The sequence below is a fragment of the Elaeis guineensis genome, chromosome 1, assembly GCF_000442705.2.
Source record: "Elaeis guineensis isolate ETL-2024a chromosome 1, EG11, whole genome shotgun sequence".
Lineage (NCBI taxonomy): Eukaryota > Viridiplantae > Streptophyta > Magnoliopsida > Arecales > Arecaceae > Elaeis > Elaeis guineensis.
Window position 1 is genome coordinate 3,811,844 of NC_025993.2, and position 21,174 is coordinate 3,833,017.

At 37.4% G+C, this 21,174-nt stretch overlaps 2 protein-coding genes across 4 annotated transcripts; one reads left to right on the forward strand and one right to left on the reverse strand.

Moving 5' to 3' along the window:
• Positions 1-4,168: 4,168 nt before the first annotated feature.
• On the reverse strand, positions 4,169-10,880 carry LOC105034547 (uncharacterized). 2 transcript variants are annotated; one of them, XM_010909761.3, is made up of 4 exons: positions 10,569-10,880; positions 5,505-5,552; positions 4,926-5,063; positions 4,169-4,670 (listed from the first exon to the last, which is right to left on the reverse strand). In XM_010909761.3, exons 2-4 carry the CDS (start codon positions 5,547-5,549, stop codon positions 4,572-4,574), a joined length of 282 nt encoding a protein of 93 aa, XP_010908063.1. In that variant the 5' UTR covers positions 5,550-5,552; positions 10,569-10,880; the 3' UTR covers positions 4,169-4,571. The 2 variants fall into 2 exon arrangements, with proteins under 2 accessions (XP_010908063.1, XP_019703551.1); XM_019847992.3 differs by having other exon boundaries at positions 4,959-5,063; positions 10,569-10,876.
• A 153-nt stretch (positions 10,881-11,033) lies between these two features.
• Positions 11,034-21,113, forward strand: LOC140858099 (uncharacterized). Of its 2 annotated transcripts, none has more exons than XM_073257645.1 (3): positions 11,034-11,189; positions 19,270-19,544; positions 20,780-21,113. In XM_073257645.1, the coding sequence occupies exons 1-2, from the start codon at positions 11,114-11,116 to the stop codon at positions 19,509-19,511; spliced, it is 318 nt and encodes a 105-aa protein (XP_073113746.1). In that variant the 5' UTR covers positions 11,034-11,113; the 3' UTR covers positions 19,512-19,544; positions 20,780-21,113. The 2 variants fall into 2 exon arrangements, with proteins under 2 accessions (XP_073113746.1, XP_073113786.1); XM_073257685.1 differs by having other exon boundaries at positions 19,270-19,532.
• The last annotated feature ends 61 nt before the right edge of the window (positions 21,114-21,174 follow it).

Genomic DNA, 21,174 nt, shown 5'->3' on the forward strand with positions numbered 1-21,174 from the left:
TCGATATCGCACGATGCAGCAAAAAGAAAGAAAATAAAATAGAAAATAATCAAAATACATGGATCAGCCAAAAAAGAGCTCGCCTCCACGGGGCATACAAACTTCACTATAAAAAAAAATTTACAAGAGGAGATCTCACCCTCAACCCTCGTATACCCAATTTCTCCCTCATAGAAAGTTCTTCCTCACAAAAGCTCTCTCTCTAGAAAGACCTCTCTGAATCCCCGAAGTAACTGCTGTCCACTGTCCAGGAGCTCTACTCCTTCTCTTTGCAGCGTCTTCGTGTCTCTCTCTCTTCACGGATGTTCAGGCTCCTTCACAGCTGCTCAAAGTTATCCGCGCACCACATCAAAAGTCAGGCCACACCATAACCCTTCTGTTCACGGTCACAGCCTTTTAAAGGCTTAAAATCTATATTAGAATATGATTAGGAGTCCTAAGATCAACCAAAAACCTTCTCAGATCGTTGGATCTCGATCGAAAGCTCCCTAGACCGTCGGATCGCGCACAAAGACCTCTGAACCACGCATGGACCGCGACTTCAGTCCACGTGATCCCATAGACCACCAGCACCGCATGGTCCATGGTGGACCGTGCGAGCACTGGGCTGGCCCACCCACATACATTGGGCCGGCCCATGTGCTTACCCGAGTTAGGCCTGCCCGCGCCTGGGCCGCATGCGCGCTTGGGCCCGACCGTGCCTGGGTCGGCGCACCTGTGCTGGGCCCATTTGTGCACTGGGCCATGTGCGGCTGCGTGCTAGGCGCGTCTCTGTCGGGCCAAGGCACGCTCCGCTAGTCACCACCGTCTCGTGCATCGTGCCACCACTTCGATCGCTCGTATCTCCTCCGTTCGAACTCCGTTTGGGATGATCTTGATCTCGTTGGACTCCATTTTTTGTCGCGAACCTCACTGTAAGCTCAATATGGATCGAATCTCGAAGCATCAAATCCTAACAAGAAGAACACAATTTCAAAATATATATTGATATTGTAAAAATCTGTAGAATATTATTCTCTCGGGCTTCTGTTTCACTGATTTATAGAAAGAAAGTAATAATTTCTTGCAAAACAAGAAGAAAGGGGAGAGCATTTAAACTCAAATTCAAAGACAGGATCTAAGCCTTAAGAGTAAACTTACCTTATCATGCCACCATATGAATAACTTTTTTGTGGATCATATTTTAACATATAAAGATCTTGTATCATCTCTTTTCTATATTTTTGGACAGATATAAGGTCTTTGTACTTTGTGATCTCTGGTCAGTCCATAGAACAATAACCTACACAAAATTGAGCAACGAGACAGATTTAGAAAAACTTGAAGATGATTAATATAAAAAAGCATGCCTCATAAACTATAAAATAGACTGTTTACAAATAAAAATAAAAATAATACATATTTATAATAAATTTTTTTCATCGTAAAAATAGTTTATTTATAATAAAAAAATTTCATCGCAAATAATAATCAATTTTTGATTTTTTTAACTATTGGCAACGAAATAAGTTTCATTGCGAATAATTTTGTATTTATGATGAAAATAATATTTTCGTCATAAAAAAAGTCATTTACGATAAAAAATTTTCATCGCAAATAATCTGTAATTTTTATTTTTTTTTAATTTTTAATTTTTTTAGCTATTTATGATGAAAATATTTTCATTGTAAATAACTCTATTTACTATGAAAATAGTGTTTTATCGCAAATACTTGAATTATTTACGACGTAATATTTTCATCATAAATAATCTATAATTTTTATATTTTTTTAAATTTTTTATTTTTTTTGAAATATTGATAACGAAACTGTTTCATCGTAAATAATTGAGAATTTACGATGAAAAATAATTTTTATCGTAAATACTCATTTATTTACGACGTAATATTTTCATTGCAACTAATCTATAATTTTTAAATTTTTTATTTTTTTTAAAATTTTGATGATGAAAATATTTTCATCATAAATAATTACTTATTTATGATGGAAATCAGTTTTCATCGTAAATACACAATTATTTACGACACAATATTTTCGTCGCAACTAATCTGTAATTTTTAAATTTTTTATTTTTTTTAAAATATTGATGACGAAAATATTTTCGTCATGAATAATCAATTATTTATGATAAAAATTAATTTTTATCATAAATATTTAATTATTTATGATGTAATATTTTCATCGCAACTATTCTGTAATTTTTAAATTTTTTAAATTTTTTATTTTTTTCAAAATATTGATGATCAAAATATTTTTAATGTAAATAATCTATTATTTATGATGAAAATCGATTTTCATTACAAATAATCAACTATTTACGATGAAATATTTTCATCGCAAATAATCTATAGTTTTTGAAATATTTTAAATTTCTCATTTTTTTTCTAGATATTGACGATGAAATATTTTCGTTGGGAATTAGGTTATTGCCGACGAAAAAATATTTTTCATCATAAATAATTAAATTATTTACGACGAAAATATTTTCATCGTGAGTATTTTAAAATTTAAAATTAAAATAAATAATATATTATTTACGATAAAATATTTATCATAAATAATTTGTATTTATGATGAATTTTTTTCATCATGGTGAACTATTTGCGACGAAAATATATTTTTATCATAAATATTTTATTATTTATGATAAATTTAATTTTTCATCATAAATACAATTATTGATGATGAAAATTATTTACGTTGCGAATAATTCCGCCACAAATTTTTTTTTTTTTTATAGTATTATATCAATAATTATATTCATACTTCCAGAATTCAAATTATATCCGTATTTAATTAAATTAAATATAGATATAATTTTTTACATCTAAATAATATCTATATTTATATTATATTCATCAGATAAAATAAATATGAATATGAATATATTGGTATCCAATCGATATCAATATCGAGGGCCATCGAGCTGCATGAAAGATGCAGATTTTCTCCTACGAATGTACGTACGTAACTGTTATATCCACACTTCTTGAAAAAAAAAAAAACCAGCATCTTTTTTTTTTTTTTTTAAAGGGTGAAAGTATAATGTTCGTCAGGAATGTTATCTGCCCATTCACATATTTGTAGCTTTTCCACTCTGCGGCGTTAGTTTGCGCTAACCTTTTCGGTTGAAGAACAAGGATATGATTTTAATGTGCATGTCAGCAAAAACTTGCAATCTAAGACTTAATGCGAAGCTGCGGCTTTCAGGGTCTTCATCGATCTTCTGTGCCATGCCCTATCTTGGAAGGGTTTATGAAGAAAGTAAAGCTATTACGCATAGCAAGTAAAAACATTATTTGCTTATCTTTTCTCATGCTACAGCACAAGTAAACCAATGCAACATACATGCTTCAAGGGGCTGCCTCAACTAGACCACCATCAGGGAAAACATTCAGCAGAAAACAATAGCAACTCAACATTAAAGCTGCTGAACTTAGTACTTAATTTGGCATTTAGAATAATTATATAGAAACTTGTAATCAAATATGAAAACCATCCACCTTTATGAAACGACATTTCCTGTATTAACTTAAAAAGGAACTACCAAAAAAATTTACAATCTAGAGAGCAGAAGATGAGGCAAACTGAACGAGATTGACCATTTGTTTGCCGCACCATGCTTTTCTGAGTTCTAATATATCTGTTTATGTCCAAGGAAGTTTCTAGCATTTCGGATCTCCTTCACGTTTGCCCAGAGAGCAGGGACCTGAGGAAGCTTTTACCTAAATTTTGCTCAATGTATATATGATCTTTCCTTTCAGCAAGCACATTTTTGTCCACATCTGCAGCTTCGTCGGACACTGCATGTTCATGAAATTGGGAAAAAAAAGAAGAAATGGAGTTCTCAAAAGATCCCTTGGACCAAATCTGTGAAGGTAAAAAGGAAGTGATAAAGAAAAAGAAGATAAATGACAGTGGCAAATTAAATGCTAAAGCGCCATGCTAATTCCAGTTCATATAAACACTTCTTTCACCACCTTCACCTCAAGAGCTAAAGAAAAGATGGGCATGCTTAGAGGACTGGTAGTTGATAATCTTCAATAAGATCCAGTGACACAAGTCTTTGTAGGCATAAATGTAAGTGACAAAAAAGAAAAAAATGAATGGGCTGAGTATTAAAATAAACACCTTGCCACAAATTGGAGTTCATAACAAAGTAAAAATGTCAAGGAAAAACTAGTTGAATTTTATTAGACGATATAACAACACAGTTCGTCAACATTGTTCAATAGAAACAACAGGCAATAGGGTATAAATACAAGCACATTAGCAGCTAGATACAGACAATATTCTGTGATACCCTAAAAATCCTTTTGGATTAATAAAACATGACTATCAAATCAATGTGCAATTTAAAGCAAGATGACTGTGTCACATCCCAGACATTGACAAATAATTAATTGGCCCCGGCCCAAATTATGCGGATGTGATCCTCATTCAGGGAATGTGTCCACGTTCATAGGAATGAGCAGCTGTGGTGCATAAACAGAAAATATCTTTACGGGGAAGTAAAAAATACATCATTCTTTTGAATAAGGTATTTGTCCTCATATTGCTAGTTTGTGATATTATTCAAGGCCTTTCTTGGTCATTTCTTGTCTCTGGGCCTGAATCCTCTCCTTCAAGATCTTACTCTTTTCAAAATTAGCCTTCCGTTTCAAAGCTTTCTGAAACAAATCAAGAGATACAAAAGAGGCATTACATAAAGAGACGCATTGGGGAAAAAAAAAAAAAGGTAGCTCAGTGCACAAGGCTTCAGCCACGGTAAGGTCTGAAGAGACTCCAGCCCTACCCCTGCATATGGAGAGACTGTTTCCATATTTCAAACTGTCACAATGGGCAACTTTAGCATTGCAGCTAGGCTTGCCCTCTAAAAGAGGTATGCTATAAATAAAGAAATTTAGCAAATTTGAGATGATTACTGTAGTAGCAGATGGAAAAGGAAGGAAACCCACTTCCTCACGGAAACAGCGGTCCAGCTTTATCTTCAGCTCAGTACATTGCCCAAAGAATTTTGCAATAGGATGGTCTATATGGCACTTTTGAAACTGTTCAATGATCTAAAATAACAAAAAGCAAATTAGCAAACCCAGAGTTACAAATTTCTAGATGAAGGGATAGAAAGAACACATTAGCGATGGAGGAAATGGCAAGAGAATATATAAAACACCATCAACTGATCTCATGAGTTTAAAAACAGGGACCTAAAAAATAGATAGTCATTGCTAATTTCAAACAAAAACTTTATCCTTTTTTTTTATATATATATTGATGGGGAAAAGTCATTTGGTTAATTCTAAAAATCATGAGTACTTGGCTTGCAAATAATTATTTTGTACTAATATTAACTTGTTTTACATTATTTTACCTGATAGCAAGCATTTAATGACCACAGACAAGCATAAAATGCACAGGCATCAGGAACCAAAAGAAATGGAAAAAAAAATGAAAAGGATGGCACTAATATAACACAATATGAAGCCAATAAGGAGATGAACTACCTCTGCACACATCGGATGCCTATGCAAAGTCAGAGGAGGGTGCATTTCCTGCAAAATTCCAACATTCTAAATTAAGAATGATGCGAAAAACTATAGAAACTGAACCCAATCATATTATAATTAGTTGCATTTTTGCAGATGAATGCGGTTAAGTAACTTGAAAGTACAAGAAACGCATTAGATGCAGCCATTTATATTAAGGCTGGTAAAATTTAATTTTGGATAAAAAAAAATGATGGGACAAGGCTAACAGAAAGACTTTGATATTATCACAATTGCCACATTACTTTCCTGCACCAATTTCCAAGCTTAAGGGCCACATGAATGTGAAGTTTCCCTACACTATCCATCCTCAATTGCTATGTTAGAGAAGCACTTCAATGGTCAATGTAAATATATATGTCTTCACATCTAATGTCATTATTCTGTAGAATATGCAAGACCTTAAGTGAGACACATTCTCTGAAACCTGGACTAGAAGTTTTGCACTATAATTGCTACTAAACCTTGAAACTAGGCCAAGCACGGTCCAAACAATTGGCCAGCCTATGAATCAAAGAAGCTTCTGAGGGTTGCACAAAATTCAGCCCAGTTATGCAAGACCAGATCAAAACATAATCCTTCTAGTTTAATTTAACAGGAACCCTTATGTCATCGATTGGAACCAACTGAGAAAACAGCCAAAATATGAAGATTACCTTATTTGATCCATTTACTGACAAAACAACGTATCAGCTCTAAATCCAGTCTGCTCAATTAAGATGGATCATATCATGCCAATTCCTAATCTGTATCCAGTCATGCTCACCATACAAATACATTCATTTGTTCCCATACAACATGATTTACTAGCACCACATCAAACATATCTTATAAATTGAAAAAAAATATTTTCAGGCATACCAACAGACATAAGTCCTAATTTCAGTTGACAAATGATATTCATGATAATATCAACATAACAATATTTATACAAGCAGAAACAGTTTAGGGATCCTTCCCCTGTTGCTATTATGCTGACAATGGCGTAAGGCCATACAATAGCAGACTCATGGTCCAAATAAGGGATGAAATGATCAAAATGGAAGGAAAAATTGTCGCTTATTCAAAAATGAAACAGGGAAAGGATAATACAACTCCATGTAAATCGATGGAAGTCCATTCTATCACTCCATCTGACAAATATAATTTCCAAAAATGATCCACCAGAGCCATTCACTAGCCTAAATTTTGCTTGAGAAATGTGTCAGGGATCTCACCACCAGGGTTCACATGAAGACCTTCCCCAGATTGAAAGTGATGCCAACCAGCTCAACTAAGACTGGTTGGCCTTCATTAGGCTACATTTTCTTCTTTAAAATTTCTAATAGATAGTTACACAATTGTGAAAAAACACTGAAAAGAAAAGTTATTGACCAGTTCTTGATCTAAGTATATAAGGTGTTTGTTTAGTCCAGCAATATATGAAACCTTCTGGCAAAAACAAACTATCTACCACCGATAGCATATACAAAAAATAGGTTGTGAAGGAAATTCATCACTAGCAAAATTGGTCAATATGAAATGTCATGAGAAAGAGTGCAAGTCTTCAGAATTTAGAATTAGTTACTTTCTTAAATACTGCCTTGATGATTGAGGTATCTTGTTAGGAGTCACTCTATGCACGGTTCAAATATCTTAATTAAGTTTAATATGAAAAAAATAGCTATTCAATTTTATCAAATTCAATACAATATAGTGCTGTTTGATGTCAATTCATGACTTATATTATTAAAGAAATACAAGGGTCCATTCAAACTCCCCTTTTTCCTGGTCAACATCAACATTCATTTTCAATAAATATTTAAGAAGTAGGGTACAACTTCGACATATGCACATTGTTATTCATTTTCACATTTTATTATTGGGTAATGATACAAGTATCCATACAAGAATATTGAAATTATTATCCACATTTGGTAAAAATGGACATGGATGAGAATTGGCAAGAGGAATAGCAATGTCCAGTGCAAACAGATACAAACAAAGAGTATATAAGAGGAACACCCAAATGCAGTGCTACCAACTATGCATTGTCAAAGGGTCTAGTACTTGGATTATCGAGGAGCCTATCCCTATTGTATCTTTCTTGTGGGCTCTAACTTCTTAAGTTGTCGACACAAGGGTCCAAAGGTTTAGGTTCAAAAGGAGATGGCAAAATATGAAAGAAGCAATTCTAGAAATTTAATAGTGATCAGGTCTTGATCAAGTTAGGTGCATTGTATGCGTATAAAGGCATTCATCTTTATATTCATAACCTACAAAGCATAATTGCATCTGTACTTAATGCAAGACCGATATGCAATCCACATGTATGGGATGTGGACCTAATGTGCTAGAATATGCTACATATTAACTCAAAACAACCACATGTCATCTACCATCAAAATAAAGGACAGATGTGTGAATTTGCACATTTAAGCATACATAGAAGTTTTCTGGATTTGTCTTATAGTTCATAGATATGGATACAAGGGAGACAAACCTGGAAGATTAAGTTATAGGGAGATGTTTGGCTGTTGGTCCAAAGTTGGAAGTTAGGTACTATGATGCATAAATTAAAATCTGTGCATAAAGAGACTCTTAGAGTTTGTCACAAGTTTCGTATCACTTTTATCTCCCAGGATTATGCATAGGTGAAACAAAGAAAAATTAGTATATATGTCCAGCAGAGAAAGAAGAACAACATATAGGAAGATGAGAGAAAAAAGAAGAAGAGAAAAAGAAGGACAAGGAAAAGCAAACCAAGTTTCTCCTGAAACATAATGCTTCAACTGACCAGTGTTGGCATGTACATGATTCTTGGTATGGGAAGGGTGGAAGGCAAGAATGAAAATATGTGATTTTTTTCATATAGAACTATGGCGGTTACTTATTTAAATGTGCTGCAACATTGTTGATAATCACCCAAAGGCAATTGGTACTTCAGTATGGTTTACATCTCTCTCAAGCTTTGCACTTTAAAAGCATCGCGCATTAGAATGTACCAAAAAAAACATCATACTGATTCCAATGTTAACATCCAAGTACCATGTAGGAAACAAGAAATTCATGCTAATGGGACTATAGAAGCATATTCTGCCATAAAGAAAACTATAGTTATAAATCAACTTGGTTTATTTATCAGGTTCTACTTCACTGTTCATTCTTCCTGCTTTGATCAAAATATCCCCAATCTCCTCTTATGAGTTGAAGCATGTTGAAGGAATATCAATGCCACTTTGTTGTATATTCCCTAGTCTTCACTACAAACAGACAAGTCAATGCAATTGTTTCCACATTACTTCAACAGCACTACTCCTAAGCTCTCTTAATCAGAAATTTCCACACATTCACTTCATCATTCTAATTTCTGAAATTAGTCATCCTATCTCATTTATCTATTCATTGCAAGCTGCTGTATCCACATTTATCTGTCAGATTAAATCAAACAACGGTTATCTTCTAGCCTGACCAGCAGGCAATTGCCATATGACATTTCAAAAAGACATCTCCACTTCTACCACCTAAATCCAGTTCAACATGAAACTTCAAAGATTTTTACTCAGTAGCAAGTAAAGAAAACCTCAAGACCTATATATCCCTACTAAAGTCATATTTTGCCCGTGAGCATTAAGTCTCATGACCTGTCATCTAAAGCATATGGGCACCAATTGGAATACTATTGTAAATTGGAGAATCATATCACGGCAGTAGACGATGGCTACCAATCTGACAGTCTATAAAGCTAAAGAGCAAGCATTAACGAACTGAAAGACTATGAAAACAAATCAAAATACGATTGCAACCATATACATGTGAAAAGGAAGTTTTAAAAAAAGCATTAAGCCGTAACATCACCAACACGAAGTGCCAGTATAAAAATAGGGAGAATTTTTTTTTTTTTTATATAGAAATCCAGGGATGGATCTAATCATCATACCTATGATCTTGAATTTGGATGAGAAGATCGAACAAGAATACAGGGCTTTCAGAGGCAGCAATTATAGTGTCATCTTGGGCTCCATGCCAGCATGGAGGCCGAAATGGGGATGCTGATGACCTGTATCATGCCGCCCAGTGACCCAAGCCAAACCTCAGTCTCAACCAGACAAGGAAACCTGGGAATCTGGGATATTGATGGAGGATTGTGGGCATAGATAAGAGAGAGAGGTGGCCCGAAGCCCAACAATTCAGAAGGAAAGCCGAAAGTTGGACTACCAAGCCATCAAAAGGAAGGCCATAGCCTAGAAATCGAGAACTGCAACCCATAACAGACGACTAATGAACCTATTGAACGACAAGCCTTAGAAACCTAGATTTTCAATTATAAATGGAGGAGGTAGGAGGTTTTGGGCTCAGATCTAGGTGCTATTGTTTTGCAATTCTTTTGATCTTATTAATTTAATTTAATGATTATATTATTATATTCATATTCAAAGCCAAAATGTTTAATGGCCACACCATCCAAAGATATCTGCATTCCATCCAAATTCCACATTAGACAAACAAGGCGGCAATACTAAAACATTTATACCACACCATGCTCATTTGTTCTGTCTGATTGCAAGACCAACCAACTTGAGAAACCTGTCATGTATAGAAATACAAAGCCCAACACCCTCAAGATGTTTGGCAGCACCCTGTTTGCAGTCCAAACTCAATGACAGACCAAAAAAAAAACAGTCCATGTAAACAGCATGAAGCACAAAACCTAGCAAAAATAGCACATCAAGCATTTCCTGGTTACAGTCAAGGATATTGCTGAATAGAATGCCCAACAATCAAAATTTAACATTAATTCTCCATGTTTTCTTTGAAGCAGATAAACGGTGCTATTCTAAACCTTCTAAGAACACTCGGAGGGAAGGGAGGTAACATTAATCTAATGCAAGTTAGATATTTAACCTTATAAGAACAATCAAACTTTAACAGTTATTCGTCATGTTTTCCAGCTATTTCCGTTAATCTAATGCAAGGTAGATATACTGCAATAGGATTCACGGCAATGGAAGGATAAAATCAAGAGATTACGGTATGACTTACTCGGATGAAATGAAACCCTAGAAACGTCAATGGATGGGAACTCTGGCAAAAACTCAGCAGAGGAGAAGCCGAGGATGGTCACAAGCTGGGGGAAAGGAGGACGGCGAGTGGTAACCGGCTTTGATCGGAAAATCAACGAGAGGAGCGTCCGCCAGCTTTGATTGTAGAACGGCGACCGGCGACGGCACGATTCAGGGAGAAGGCTCTCGCACGTGATCGAAGACAAAGAGTAGGGAGAGGCGGCGGAGGCAGAGCAGAAGAAGAAACCCTGGTCCGAGAAAGGAGCGGGATCTGGGGAGGGGAGATTGGGTCGTCGGTTTCACCGTGTCAGGCTTTGCGATTCGAGCGGGATCCCAGCCCGAAAAAGCCTCAACCCGGTCCAAGCTTTTCGGGCCCAGCCTGAAGCCCGACCGGGCCCGGCATGATGGGCCTTGAGCCGGCCACGAGCCCATTGTCATCACTTGAAAAAAAATTTCCGTTCACTTTCTCCTCTTTAGGAAACCCAAGGCATCGTGGCCGAGGAGAGAAGGCGAAACAATAGAGAGATGAGCGAAGACGTACACGGAAGAGCCTACCGACAATTCGTCCTCCTCGCCGTGATATCTCTTCAATTCATCTTAGGTTTGCGTTTCTTCTCCGACCCGGAATCAACAGTTCGCAAGAGAGTTCTAAAATTTCAAATCTTCTCGATTTCCATCGTCCTAGATCTCAAAGACACCAGCTTCATTTTCTGGCGTCAAAGTCCCCTTTTTTTTTCGATTTTTTCCGCGATTCATGTATCGGATATTCCTGTTTTACCTGAATTCCGGATCGCTGGATTTGTACGCGTGTGAAAATTTCAGAATCCTTTGATTGTTGCATTAATTTCTTGAAGATACGTCGATTTCGTTGCTATGGTTTGTTGTTCAGAATTTGTTTCAAATTTCTTCACTCGTTTTCTGTGTATGTGATCTATTTGATTATCAAAATTCGGTCTGATTTGCCCTGCCCTACTTTATATAATGTTAGGGGTAAACGGAATTTGGTGACATTGCGTCAGTAGAATCACTTACTTTCATATCGTGGGACGAAATTCAGTTTGATTTATAACTGAGAACCAAATGCCAGTGTGTGATGTTTGTTCTGCGGTTTGTAGAGATGTTTATTACTGGAAATATTACAACTTGTTTCCTCTTTTCTGTTTATTATGAGTGTTTTGTTGTTCAATCATTTGTTTAGGCTGTGTCTCGTGGCTTGGTGAATGTTGTTGGACTCTCTTGGATTCCATGTATATGTGGTGTATATTCCCTGCAGACTCCATATCTGAAACTCCAGGGGATGAAAACTTGAGTAGGGTGACATATAGAAATTGCTTCCTAGTGAAAGTATGGTTATCAAAAAAAAAAAAAGAGAAAGAACCAATACGAGAGAAGAATTGTTTAAATGGAGATATAGGATGCAACAAGAAGTGTGAAGGGCGATTTGATCACCAGGATTAAATTTTGATGATCAACAGGACAAATTGAAGCAAGCTGGATTGAAGAACCCTTATTTTGTGAAGGAAGTTCTCTTAAAGAAATGTTGTTAATATGTCAAAAAGTTGCCCTATATAATGTTCAAAATGATATTCAAAATATGACTTAATAATAATGAAACATGCTAGAATTATTTTACTGCAAACATAGAAATCACTGGCTCTCGTAGAGCTTGGCATAAGCCAGCTGGTCATAATACCTAGTTGCTGCACCCTATGCTACATCCCTCGGTACTATATTTCTCTTTTTTTTCTATACAGAAAATGTTCTTGTCAGTCTTGGCCTAAAGCAATGGTTGTTGGCAATTGTTTTAACCACAGTGATAGCTGTTGTCTCCTTCTTATGTGTCCTACTTGGTGTAAAATCAGGCCTTAATGCTTCTGTTGGGAAGGAATCCTCACGAGTGTGGAATACGGATCCCCTATCTAAGATCGCTAATTCAGGTGATGGTGTCAATACCGCAATAAGAAGAAAAAAAGATAAAAATAGGACACAATCAAATACGTGGATCAGCGCAAAGCCAACCTCCATGGGACATATAAGCTTCACTATAAAAGAAAATAAATACAGGAGGAGATTACACACTCTCAACTCTCATAAACCTCTCTTTCAACAAGAAGCACTTCTCTTTACAATGCTCTCACAAAGAATCCCTAAGGAGATCCTTTGCAGCTTCCTTTGCTCCATGGGCCGTTCTCAGCCGCTACATCTCTCTCTCAGCCCATGTACCCCTTTTTGTGGGGCCCAAACTCACTCCAGATCGAAATCAAAATTTTATTAGGACTCAAAAAACACCTCTGATCGTTCAATCACGACCGCAAGCTCTTCTGACCTTCAGATTGCGCAAAACAATGCATGAACCGCGCATAGACCGCCCTTTGCATGAATTGGTTATGAAATAGACCCTATCCATGCATGCTGCATGTTGCGCACTTGTCCACGCACGTGTGAGCCATGATAAACTCGCTATAGACCGCGGCGGTCCACGCGCGATGCGTGGACTGCGACTTCCTGTGGATGCGTGGTGGACCGTGCTGTGCACCATGTGGGCGCGCTAGTCTGGGCTGAGCATGTCCACGCACGTGTGCGCACCTGCACAACTGGGCCACGTGCTGGACGGGTCGCATGCGTTGTAGCGAGCTTGGGCGGCTTGCGGGCCTACGAGCCACGCTTGTAGGCTTGCCGCCTGTGTCTACATGCCTATGGGGCTGGACTTCTCTTTCTTGGGCTGTTGTGGGTCAAATTCGAGGCATCAAAATTCAACAATCTCCACCTCGACTCGACATTCGGCCTTCACCTAACTTTAAGAACTTCTAGATCATCTTGCCCCCATGTCTTGGGGCAAATGTTTGGCTGCTCATGGATGGGCAAACATGGGAGTCGAGCCAGACCGCTCGATACCATCTTTGTTATATGCTGTGATCTGTTTGACCTGAGATCTGATCGGGGTAGCCTCCTGCAGTAATAGAAACTTCATTCTGCGATGTATCCTGTCATCCTTTCGAGTCTTTCGTCTCATGCCCAATCCATCTGTATCTGGAGCTCCACCTCGTTCTGAGCTCCCATTGGCTCCTAAAGCTCTACCTCATGCTGAGCTCTCTGTCAAGAGGTAATGTTCTCCATACCTCTTCCCTTTCATCACAATCCTACTGTCGTGCAAGACTTTAGGATTTTTTCCTCAGCTCTCCATCTGTAACTGTTCGAATCCAGTCTACTCAGTGAAAGTAGATTATTTCTGAAGCTGGATATATATCGGATCTTATCCAACTTTCTCACTGCTCCATCAAATATCTGTAAGTTGACAATCTCAATGCCCTTGATCGCACAACTTGATCCATCCGATAAATGAACAGTGCTTTCACTACTTTTTAGAGAGTCAAACAGCTCATCTCTACAACAAACATGATGAGAACATGCAGAGTCTAAAATTCACTATGGAAAAAAAGTAGATACCTCATCAATCACCAAAAGAACATTATCACTATCTTCTGTATCGCTATCTTGGACTGCCATCGCAGTAGCACTCATCCGATCTCTGAGCTATGGGCAATCTCTGACTCGATGCCCCAACTCATCATACCTGTAACACCTGATCTTGCTGTAGTCCCTCGATTTGGATTTGGACCGCCCATCTTGAGATCTTCTATTGCTTCGTTTTTTGCCACCACCTCCTTCAGTCACTGCCATTGCCGAGTCATCATCTGAACTCGAAGCTCAGTTCTTCCATCTGAGAACCTCATTCTGGAGAAGTGTAGAAGTGACTTCTTTCATCTTGATGGTGCTCTTCCCCATTAGAAGAGTAGTCACCAAAAACTCAAAAGGAAAAAAAAGTAATGAAGGCAAGACCAATGCCTTGGTCTTCTCCTCAACCTTCTTGCCAATGCTGAGAAGATCAGTGAGGATTTTTTGAAAGTTGCTGAGATGCTCCTGCATGCTTTGTCCCTCACTCATCTGCAGCTGATAGAACTGCTTTCAAAGAAAGAGAGCGTTGGTGAGTGACTTCACCATGTACATCTCGAGCTTCATCCACATCGCTATCGAAGAAGTGTCGCTAAGCATATGGATCACCACATCATCCGTCAAGTACAAGTGGATCGTACTCACTGCTTACATCTGGAGCCATCTCCAATGCTTCTTCTCCATGGTAGTCGGCTTCTCTTCGCACAAGAGAGTATCAATCAACCTTTGTTGGATGAGCACATCCTTCACCCTCGCTTACCATAGGGAGAAATTGCTTTTCCCATCATACTGATTGATCTCCATCTTGATTGAGCCTGTCTTCTCTATCTTCTTCAACATCGATCAATACCACTACAACTTAGGCAACCACGTATGCTCTGATACCACTTGTTGGAAAAGATCCCTTACGAGTGTAGAATACATATCCCCCGTCCAAGATCGTTAATTCAGGTGATGATGTCGATACCGCAACAGGAAGAAAAAAAGGATGAAAATAGGATACAATCAAATAAATAGATCAGCCTAAGGCCTACCTCCATGGGGCATGCAAGCTTCAATATGAAAAAAAATAAATACAAGAGGAGATCACACACTTTCAACTCTCATAAACTTTTTTCCTTCAACAAAAAGCACTCCCCTTTATAATGCTCTCACAAAGAACCCCTAAGTAGACCCTCTACAGCTCCCTCTGCTTCACGGGTTGCTCTCAGCCGCTACACCTCTTTCTCAGCCCATGTATCCCTTTTTATAAGGCCCAAACTCACTCCAGATCGAAATCAAAATTTTATCAGGACTCAAAAAAATGTCTGACCATCCGATCATGACCGCAAGCTCTCCTGACCCTTAGATCGTGCAAAACAATGCATGAACTACGCATAGACCGCCCTATGTGTGAATCAGCTGCGAAATGGACCATATCCATGTGCACCGCATGTCGTGCACTCGTCCGTGCGCACGTGAGCCGCAATAAACCCTCTGTAGACCGCCGCAGTCCATGCGCGGCACATCTTGGGCTGTGCGCGTCCGTGCGCCTATGCGCGTGGGCCGCACGCTGGATAGGTCGCCCACGCTGTGCAAGCCTGGGTGCCTGCAAGCCGGGCCTACGGGCTGCACCTGTAGGCCTACTTCCTGCATTTGCCTGTGGGGTTGCGCTTCTCCTTCTTGGGCTACTTTGGGTCGAATTCGAGGTGCCAAAACTCAACAGCTTCATCATTACAACCCTTACTACATGAAAGAAAATACCTACCATTAATCTAAAACCATCAGTCTGGAAAGAAGAATTTGGAGGTCACCTTGAAGAAAGGACAATCAGAGGAATTGTTTGTTGATGTAGTCTGTTAATGGTAGCTCAATCATTAGGGAGGTCGACACATAGAAACAAAGAATTATCTTACTTAAATAAAATGGGAGTAGGCATGAGAGCAGATTTATGTATATGTGTGGGTAGGAAGTTTTTAATATCATACAATGAAAGTTTTTTTACCTTTTAGCAAGTTTAATTGAAATCTCCCACTTTGTTTCATTTCACCTACTTTGTTAGAATTGGAATTTTGGGAGTGTGACTCCACCTTAAAGTTTTTTGTTTAGTGGCATTCCAATGGTTTAGCTTGGTTAGAAAATTTTTGAGGATGGGCCTCTTGCTAGCTAATTTATAAAGTGATTGAGGGTGACCTCTACTCAACTCTTACCAGTCGGGGGTGTTACCAAAAGATAGATTGAAACAAAGGATATAAGGGCTCTTTTCGTCAAATCTTGACTCATCAAATACCATGTTCATCAGTGGTGATATTCTGATAATTGCTTGCCTTGCCTGGCTTTTTTACCCCATTAGTTCAAAGTGTGACTTTAGTGTGAACAGAATTCAAGAGCATGTAGAAATAAGGAAGAGCCACTGGGGCAGCGAGGAAGCATGCCAACATGGAATTCTTTCTATTTTCTTTCTCTCTCTTGGGTCCCAATGAATCTTCCTTTAATACCTAGATAATGATGCTTTGTTAGAGGGTGGTTTACTTGATTCCCGCTACTGCTTGCTTTCCCCTTGTCTGCTAACTTAGCCATTAAAGAAAAAGGAAAAAAGCTACTAGGGCGGGCCATGGTAGAGTTTGAAGTTAGAAGTTGCTATTGTTAAATCCGCTCCTCAATCTTGATCTTATGGATGATTTGATTTGTGAGTGGAGTGGAGATTCCCGAAAAAGCCTTTGCAACTTTGCTATAAAACAATATTGTCAAAATAGCATCTCTGCTATTCCCTTCTTCCCCTCCTTCCCACCACTCTCCCCTTAATGGATTGTCTCGTTCTATGTCCTACTAAATAGGTTGGATGGACTTAAATTCCACTTTCTGTTTTTCTAGAAAAATGCTTTTCCTTTCCATGGTGACTTTGCTTGGTGTCATTTTCTGCTCTTTATCATGCTAATTCCTTCAACAGAACCAACTCGGGGTGTTTGAGACCTTTGTGAGTCGCATGCATTGCATGTCCCTGTCTAATAATTTGTGAAATAAATGGACATAGACTTACTCAAGAGTAAAGCTCAAAAATCACTAGTCAGTCCAAATCACACCAAGGTATCCAACAGAGAGTAAAATAATTAACATCATTTTATGCAACCTCCAAAGTCACAACCCAAAAGGCATATAAAAAATAGTAAGCAATTTCATTTTTCCTATACTTTAGCAGGGGTATTGTTCTGCAGTTGCAAAGGGTTGTCTACTAATTATCTGTTGAAGATGGAAAGGCCTTCCTGGTTGTCGATTGCATATCATAGATGCTTGGTATAGGATGTCCAGGATGATAGAACACTGAATGATGGATTTCTAATGAACTATAATTATACTTGAAAAATGAGTAATAAAATATACTTGTTTGAAAATGGGTTTAAGAATTAGGAAGCAGGTGACCAAGCAGGTACACAACCATAGGAGAAAATTTTTGGCTACCAGGCACAAATGCACATCACAAAATCTTGATTCATTGTTTTTGATTTCTATAGATTTCTCCCTTTTTCTTTCCTCTTCTTGATCTGAGAATTGCAGCGATATCTTATGCATAAACAAAGCTCAATTAGGTGCTGGTCACTGAATTCATGGCTACTAAAGCTTTTTCCAATTTTCTAAAGATTCAAGAGTCGGAGAATCCGGTTAATAATGAGCTTAACTTTTGTTCTTTGAGGCTTGAATGCATCATTATTGATTATGAAAAGTTGTCTTTGATAAACTGCTACTTGTAGAAGGAAGCCAAGTGGTTTCTGTACATCAGAACATATGAAGAGATGGTCTTTTGCATGCTATTCTTTCCTAATTCTTTGGTCGTTACTTTATTTTTTGGTTATATAGATTAACAGTTTTGAAAGTTTAGTGACCATACTATCACTTTAGATTCTTTAGACTTGTTTTGAGTTAAACTCAATTATGTTGATGGCATAGGATAGTTCCTACCAGAATAAATAAACAAATAAGTAAATAAATAAATAAATCAATAAAAAACACATAGGCTAGCTTATTCAAAAAGATCCAATTGAGTTCATGGAGGTTTAAAGTGCACAAGGCTTAACAAAGGCCCTACTTTCTTGAGGTTCATATCCTAGATTTCATTAGCAGTAAATAGCTAGGTTGAACTTTTACAGAATGGCTCGTGGTTGGTTGAATCTCTACTAGGGCTTCGGAATGCAAGGTTAAAAAAATTGGCCTTAAAGCAGTTTAGATGAAAGGACAACTTAGTTCTAGTGTTTGCTGCAAGTTTCTGGAAAATTATGGGATTTTGTTTTGAAAAATGAAGATTGATTAGGCGAAGTAAAATATGTAAATCATAAGAAAGATGCAAAGGATTGAAGTTTTAGGTCTGATCAAAGGGAAAGGCCTTCATTTCAGATCAAAACAATGACATCTCAGAGAATAAAAAAGGGGGTAAAGGAAAGATAAGAATTATAAAATATTTTGTGGGTGCACTCCATACCTAAAAATTGCTCTTGGACATTCAAGTTGCATAGTTTGATCAGTGGCTCCACACACGAACATAGGTGGGTTTTTTTTCTCCTTCAAAGAGATAGAACGCCTGAAGTTTCACTAAACTTCTTCATAAAATCTTTCTAGAATGCCCCTCTTTTTCCTAAAGGCCAGGACTTCAAAGAAATTTGTTGAGCTTTTACGTGTAACTATTAGCTGTAAAGGTTGCTAAGAAATCTGTCGAGACATTTGCTTGCCATCCATGATCATCGAGCAAGATTTTACATCTCAAATGAAATATAAGTAGTATCTGCAACTTGTATTCCACAGAGAACCAGATCAATATTGAATGGTACAAACTGATATAGGGAAAAGGTCTTAACAAAATTAAAATTGTTCTGGCTTCCCATGTTTGTTCAGCAGGCCAGAATTGGAACAGCATTGGAGATTGTGTTCAATATTGACTGGTTTTGGACTTAGGTATGTTTGGGCTTCTTTCTGGAAAAACCTGCCTTTGCTTAGGTTTATTTATCTTATTATGTATGTACTGAAAATGGATATGTGCTGCAAGTAAACCTCTATGAGTAAGTTATTGGAGACTAGAGAGTCTGTTGTAAGCCAAGGTTTAGGCTGCAGATCTAATTTTATTTATTTATGCTTTTGGATTGGTGGTTTGTTGACAATTATTAAACTAGTCTAGTTGTAATTTTCCTGGCTCTGTTAAATTGTTCTTGATTTTAATTCATTCTATGCAATGCCTTCTGATAGCTTTCATTTCGTTGCAGGCCTAGGCGACGGTCCATCAACTTCCAACAATGCAACAACGGCTGATGCCCGTTCCAGCTCTAGTAGCAAAGCAGGAATTGAGATACTTTATATATGTCTTGGAGTTGCCGGTTTTGGGATATTGTCTATTTTCCTTTTCAAGCATTGGCAGAAAAAGAAGAGGGAAGAGCAACATGCACGCCTCTTAAGGCTGTTTGAAGAGGACGATGAGCTTGAGCTTGAACTTGGTCTTCAGGATTGAGAACTTGATCGTCAATTGATGGTAATGTTATGGGTGAGAATGCACCTCTGAAATCTAGATTCAATTGCGAGAATGGTTACTAGCATTATCACAAGGATTATAATTGGGCATGAGTGTATATTATGAATTGCAGTTCTTTTGTTCTTCCCAAAGATGCAAGTTAAATTTTTTTCTTGCATATGGCAAAAAAAAAAAAATTTTTCCTTGTGGTTGTTTTAGAAAATAACCCCATTATCAGCCATGATATGTACTCACTCATGAAAATGACTTCTCCATGCTAGGCATTAGCAGCATTTTTTTAATTTTATTTTAAGGTTGATATCATACAGTCAGGATACATTTTTAGCAGTTTAACACAATTCAGTTTGAAGTGGAAGGAAGTGAACCTGACAGCTAAATGAGATACATAATTGATCTTAAATTGTTGATTTGGGCCTGCTATGTAGCTGACTGCCGACTCAGTTTTGGTTAGATGATATAACAAAGAAGCTGGAGCAATAAGAAAGCAACTCATTGTAACACATTTCAATTTCTTCTAAAATTCTACCTTTATCAATCATCTATTCTAACTAAAGCAACTCACTGTAACACATTTCAATTTCTTCCAGAATTCTACTTTAATTAATCATCTATTCCAAATCGATGAAGTCCATTTGGTATTATCCCTTCAAATTGCTGAATGATTAGGTGTTATTTCTGCATCTCATTCATTTCTCCCTATCTGAACATATCTTTCTTCCGAAAGACCTATGTGGACATTTCCTTCACCAATCCATTCATTCAATGTCCTTTGTGCTTCCCGATACCCAAGGTCATCCTCGTTGTGAAGTTTTATTAGGATAGTACCTGGCCTTCCACTAACTAGGACTCCTTTAGAGACAAATTCTCATGTGGTGGACAAGGTTAATTGCACCTTTTGCTGATCTTTTTTCCAATATAAACAATCACTACTTTCTGTACCTGGTTATTTTGCTGACACTGACTCATGCACCTTTGTTGCAAAAGTCCGTACACATGAAATTTATCATGATAATGTGCACATTAATCTTTTGGTCTCACTTGGCTCTGTAGATGTATATTATTTAGGAAATTGAGCAGATATCATGGATTCTTTTTCCCATGATTCATATGAAGAGGGGAACTTCCGTCTTCAAGAAGTTGCTTGTATAATCTTTCTACAGGACATATTGCAATTACTTCTGTGTTTATCCTTTATTTTGACCCTTCATGGCGATTTCTAATAAAATTTTTGTTTAAATTACTTGCAGGTCTTGGTCTCCATTCATTAAAATGTTCTCCATTGCTAGTGATTGTTAGAATTTTGTTGTATCCGAAAGTTTTAAGCCACATGCAGATGAGATCAGATGTATTTCATTTTTCTGTATTTAATATAATGATGTTATTGATCAGGAATTCTTCCAGTAAATGGGGATTCCCCTTCTATTTTCATTCAGTAAATTGATCTGAATTTGTACAAATGCATTAGTAATTCTCACACTGCAGGTTCCAGGTACTACATGTTTGATGTATATGAATATTTTGTATGGACAACTTTGTTTCCATTTATTCATGATGTGAGGACAAGCTTGCAAGATTAAGCCAGTTCTGTTTCTCCAAGTTTATTTTGTCATATTGCACTGTCAAACTTTAATATGAAAAATCC

Bases quoted from the DNA above. Each gene is read 5' to 3' on its own strand.
- LOC105034547 (XM_010909761.3), bottom strand. From the start codon at position 5,549: ATGCACCCTCCTCTGACTTTGCATAGGCATCCGATGTGTGCAGAG. The intron at 5,064-5,504 runs GTAGTTCATCTC...TTGTTATTTTAG, and splicing joins GGCATCCGATGTGTGCAGAG to ATCATTGAACAGTTTCAAAA. The intron at 4,671-4,925 runs GTAATCATCTCA...GATTTGTTTCAG, and splicing joins CTTTTCCATCTGCTACTACA to AAAGCTTTGAAACGGAAGGC.
- LOC140858099 (XM_073257645.1), top strand. From the start codon at position 11,114: ATGAGCGAAGACGTACACGGAAGAGCCTACCGACAATTCGTCCTCCTC. The intron at 11,190-19,269 runs GTTTGCGTTTCT...ATTTCGTTGCAG, and splicing joins ATCTCTTCAATTCATCTTAG to GCCTAGGCGACGGTCCATCA.